We start from the raw sequence: 4,538 nt of genomic DNA, 5'->3' as shown, positions 1-4,538 counted from the left end.
TGCAGGTTCTCTTATCTGGGTGCATCAATTTTGGTTGTAATGAACAACTTCTGTTATGTGTTGCAGGTTTGTTTGTAATTAACAGATTTGGCAAATCTGTTATCTGTCAACTAGTATCTGTTTGTCACTTATCTGTGGCCTCAACTATTATCTGTTAGCAAGTTGAAAGCAGATATAGGATGCGTGGTACATTTCTTCACCATCGTGCTGACTTCTTCATTAATGAATATCAATACTCTGTTTCTGCATGGTCTATTGTATATTTTTTTGTTTGGAGGGGAGCTGATTAGTTCATAACAATGCACAATGGGAGAAAAATTGGTAATGCACAGGTTGACCCCATGGGGTATGCTTCCACACAACCGTCGTCTTTGAAAAAACAAAACATTTTGTGCCCATATTGATGGTAAGAGTGTATGAGACCGTTGGCTGGTTGTGCACAATTTTTGTTTGCAATTACAACTTGTGATTCTAGTCAATGATTCCGACACTTAAACCTTGTTGTCCTTATTGAACGATTCACAAACATGAAGTAATCAACAAAACGTAGGTTAATGATAGTTTCTGATATCGGTCATTGACATTACAAAAAAATTACCTTGTCATCGTACCAACAAAAATCATAAGACAGATTTTAGTCGAGGACGGTGACCCAAAAAAATACCTTCAACAAATCATTTTGATGAAGACGTTAACGCATGCACCGTTGCAATGGTTAGCAGAGTATGACGGTCTGTTAGTTTCTAAGTCGTTTATTTTCGCGCGACGATGCCATCTCACAAGACTACGCTTACTATGTCATACACATGTCCAGGTCTGCTAATCCTCGCTCAAATCAACAACTTCGGAGTCTGAGTAATCTGAAAGGTCAGGGTCCGACACCAGTGCAGGATCCTCCATTATAGCCTTTATCGCAGATGCCGGGTTCGATCCATGTATCTTCGACTCTGCCTTTGCGTCCTCTATCTGTGAGTTCCTAATGAGTCGACGAGTCATTTGATCAACCTCACTTTACAAACGATGCCTAAGTTGGGAGTCGCTGACATGAGGGAATTGTCGCTGCATTTCAACCGATCGGGCTTTTGTGACCTTCAGAAAAGCACATCGACAGTGGTGTTCACACTGAACTCGTTTGGCAAACAGTGAAACTGGAATTCCAAAATACTTCCCCAGGCAAGCATCTTGTATTGGGGTGCAGTTGTAATCCCGTAGAGGTTCAAAACTCCACAGTGGGAACCCTGTTTCAAAGAAACGTCGATCACCGAAGGAATCAATATACCCACCTGCATAATCCAATTCTGGTGACTTCGGTCGGGAGCTGCTAGCCGTTGCAAGTGATTGTCCACGACCACGTTTACCGTGGTGTGCATCCATAGGTGTGAAGCTTCTTGATTGAGTCCAACTTTGTTTTCGCAGGTTCACGAAGAATATATGGACGCAAAAACAAACCCAAATGCAAAGGAAACAACACTGGTTGCAAACTTTTTTGTGGTTGGTAGTAAATGTTAAATTACCTTCAACCCATAGTCATTGATACGTTGGTGGTAGGTTTAAAGACGTGAACACACTTATTGTTGTTTGGTGGCAACAACTACCCAAACTGCGTAAAAGCAACTTAATGACTGCGGGTATTGCATTTAAAGGTTCGGTGCACTTGGAACGACATATGTATCTGATAAGAGAAATTTTGCTAACCTTTATGGATGAGTAGACATGTAATTGGGTTGGGGCACAAATACAAATGACGAATGTGACTGTATGATGAACTGTGGGTGTGGAAATCAATGACAGTGGGATAGTACTGATGGAAGGTACAATGCATGCGTGTTGGAAATGCCAAATAATGGACGATCAGGGGTACTGAACGGATGACTTGGTGCATGCAAGAAGGAACGAATTTTTGCAAGATGAATTCGGCCAGTTTGAGAAATTAATACGATGTATGTCACAATGCATGAGGTCTTCTGCAAACATACAAGTCATGTACCATATATTACAAATACTTACAGCATAGTGTTGTGTAATATTATGAATCTGTACATTCCTTTAAAAAAGTAGTCAGTAAAATAAACCATACACATATTCCTACAAAATGTCCGATTCGAACAAGATTGAAGCTATTGTTGAAGCTCATGTTGCTCCTGTATTCCAGCAGTTGCAAGCTATCTACGAAAGGCTGAATGAAGTGGACACACGGTTGTCAAGTTTGGAGCGGCAAGTCGGCGCTATCAAGCAGAACGTTGATTGGCTGACCGATGACAAATTGGCGGCGGACGAAGCGAAGTCTGATAAGACAATGGATGAGGACAGTCAGTCAGACAGTACGGACAACTCTTCAGAAGACGCTGCTGATGATGCAGCAGATATGTAGATTTGATTTACTTTTTTTTTATCCTTCCTTGTAAGCCATGAAAGTTTTTTTTTGGCTGGAGTCATATGTGCTAATGGGCTGATATATAACTTACCTACGAAGAGTATTGAGTTTTCATTCATAATGTGGTTTCTTTCATTTTTTAAAATTAATTTTCCCTTTTTTGTAATTAAATTATAAATTAACTTCGGTAACAAAAGCAGCCGTAAATTATATACAGTTACAGTCGCATTCATCCGAACAAGAAACATGCGTAAACAAAATAGTACTAAGTCAGCAGCCACGTCGACATGTTTGATCCATGTTTACATCGACATGTTTGATCCATGTTTACAGTTGGCCCATATTTACATCGTCCAGCAAAAGCAATACTGGGGACCCATAATTAACATCCATATTGAAATCAAAGAATAAAAAATTAGTTAAACTCCTATTGCCACCCAAATTACTGGCGTACTGGCAGCCCATTCCCATCACTGGCCTAGCTTGTGGCATTGCTCATATGAAGGCACTCCCGGTACTCTGCGATCTTTGCATTATTGACATCCATAACGATGTCAACCAACAACTTATGACGCACAGAGGGAGCGAACTTTGTCCACAAAAATCGTAAGACAAATCAGTTAAAATTGGAGGACGTACGAGGAAGGATTTGATTGACAAATGGAAATTAAGCGGTAGAATGTACCTTGTGTGGACCGGGGCTTAAATCAGGTTGCTGCATGAATTTGATGACGAACATCCCACAGTCAAACGTGCTACAAAAATAATTTCACATTAAAGTTGTCGTCAATACGTAATAGGTTCATTAAGTCAGTCATGCAGCTTAGACATTAATGTGAGGGAGGGATTGTGGATTACTCGTCCAGTTGTTGTACTGGCCTCTCGTCTAACATGCAGCGGTGGAAGGTACGCACGTCTGTAACATAATCATTTCCAAAGTGTAGTTGCAGCAAGTCGTGCATAGTTTCAACCTGTTCCACAAGGTTGAAGTTGGTTTACGTAAAGGATGTTCAAGTTTTTTGTAGTGTTCAGAAATGCACCAGAAGGACATACCAAAATTTTAGCTGCATTTAGCTTCCTTTTGTTCGGTCGGTTGGATGGGACTGAGTCGAATAGGTAGGCTACACGGTCCACCATATCAATTTTAACGCACAACCAATGCACTCCTCTGTAATTGAAAGGCACGTAAATCTACACGAAAACACAACGGCAGACCTTGTTTAGAGGCCATGCAAACATGTAATGGCTTTCATATTTTCGTTTTAATATAACGGGATGAACATTGATATTACCCTCTGGCATGCATCAATCGCACCAGTGTATCTGTCATGTTCGAAAAATGATGTGACGATATGTTCATGGTCCAGAGGTTGCATATCTTTATTTAGAATCCTAGTCTGCATGTGTAATGCGTAAAGGTCATTGACGGAAACATTTGTCAAAATATGTCATACACAATACACAACGTAGCTTTAAACACTTACTTACCGACAGATATACGGGAAAGAACCAATCAGTGTGCCTCCCGTCATTGTGTAAATCCCTCTGTCGATTAGTCAATTGCACCACCACCAAGTTGATTGGCTGGAACATTGTATGCAAGACACAAGGCAAGTTGATTAGAAAGGTTTCTGAGTTAGGGGTACTGAAAAACGCAGATTCATATTTGTGCAGCCAACACTTACATTGTCGGATAGCCACGACCCTGGTTTGAGCGTGCGCATGTCACGCCGGGTGCCAACTTCACATGCCCGTCCATGAAGATTCATGGAAACAACAATGTCCCTACAAGCAATAAATGATCCTTAGAACGATAGTTATTTCACAGTGGACTGTCATTCAAAATTTGCAAGTAGTAAATGAAACAATACATTTCATTTTTGCTATCGTCAAATACATAGTGAAGAAGTTTTTGTTCCTCCGCCGATAACAACCCTTCGCTGTCCAACATCGTCAACGAGTCCTACAAAAATAAACAGCCAACTAACAGTACACATTTCATAAAAATATTGAAGTTTATATTACAAGGTCTGTAGTCATAAAAAAAAACGTGAAATGATGTAAAAACTGTGAGCCTCAGAGTTTTCCCAACTTGTGATGTTTGGTGCGGAGTTTGTTAGAAATGTGTACTAACATATGGCAGCAGTCATAACTGCAAACATGC

General features: G+C 40.4%; 1 protein-coding gene across 2 annotated transcripts; it reads right to left on the bottom strand.

Moving 5' to 3' along the window:
• Positions 1 to 1,921: 1,921 nt before the first annotated feature.
• Positions 1,922 to 3,558, bottom strand: LOC145801684 (uncharacterized). 2 transcript variants are annotated; one of them, XM_082893421.1, is made up of 4 exons: positions 3,428 to 3,558; positions 3,233 to 3,345; positions 3,060 to 3,129; positions 1,922 to 2,285 (listed from the first exon to the last, which is right to left on the bottom strand). In XM_082893421.1, the coding sequence occupies exons 1-4, from the start codon at positions 3,509 to 3,511 to the stop codon at positions 2,229 to 2,231; spliced, it is 324 nt and encodes a 107-aa protein (XP_082749547.1). In that variant the 5' UTR covers positions 3,512 to 3,558; the 3' UTR covers positions 1,922 to 2,228. The 2 variants fall into 2 exon arrangements, with proteins under 2 accessions (XP_082749547.1, XP_082749546.1); XM_082893420.1 differs by lacking the exon at positions 1,922 to 2,285 and adding an exon at positions 2,769 to 2,963.
• Between the last annotated feature and the right edge of the window lie 980 nt (positions 3,559 to 4,538).

Source organism: Camellia sinensis, chromosome 10, assembly GCF_055761805.1.
Source record: "Camellia sinensis isolate YWXY chromosome 10, ASM5576180v1, whole genome shotgun sequence".
In the NCBI taxonomy this organism is placed as follows: domain Eukaryota; kingdom Viridiplantae; phylum Streptophyta; class Magnoliopsida; order Ericales; family Theaceae; genus Camellia; species Camellia sinensis.
The sequence above is the reverse complement of the archived record's forward strand: the minus strand, read 5'-3'. Positions and strand labels throughout refer to the sequence as shown.

Excerpts from the sequence above, each read along its gene's own strand:
- LOC145801684 (XM_082893420.1), bottom strand. The coding sequence starts at position 3,511 with ATGGTGGACCGTGTAGCCTACCTATTCGACTCAGTCCCATCCAACCGA. Across the intron at positions 3,346-3,427 it reads TAAATGCAGCTAAAATTTTG|GTTGAAACTATGCACGACTT; the intron begins GTATGTCCTTCT and ends CTTGTGGAACAG. Across the intron at positions 3,130-3,232 it reads CCAGTACAACAACTGGACGA|CACGTTTGACTGTGGGATGT; the intron begins GTAATCCACAAT and ends TTATTTTTGTAG.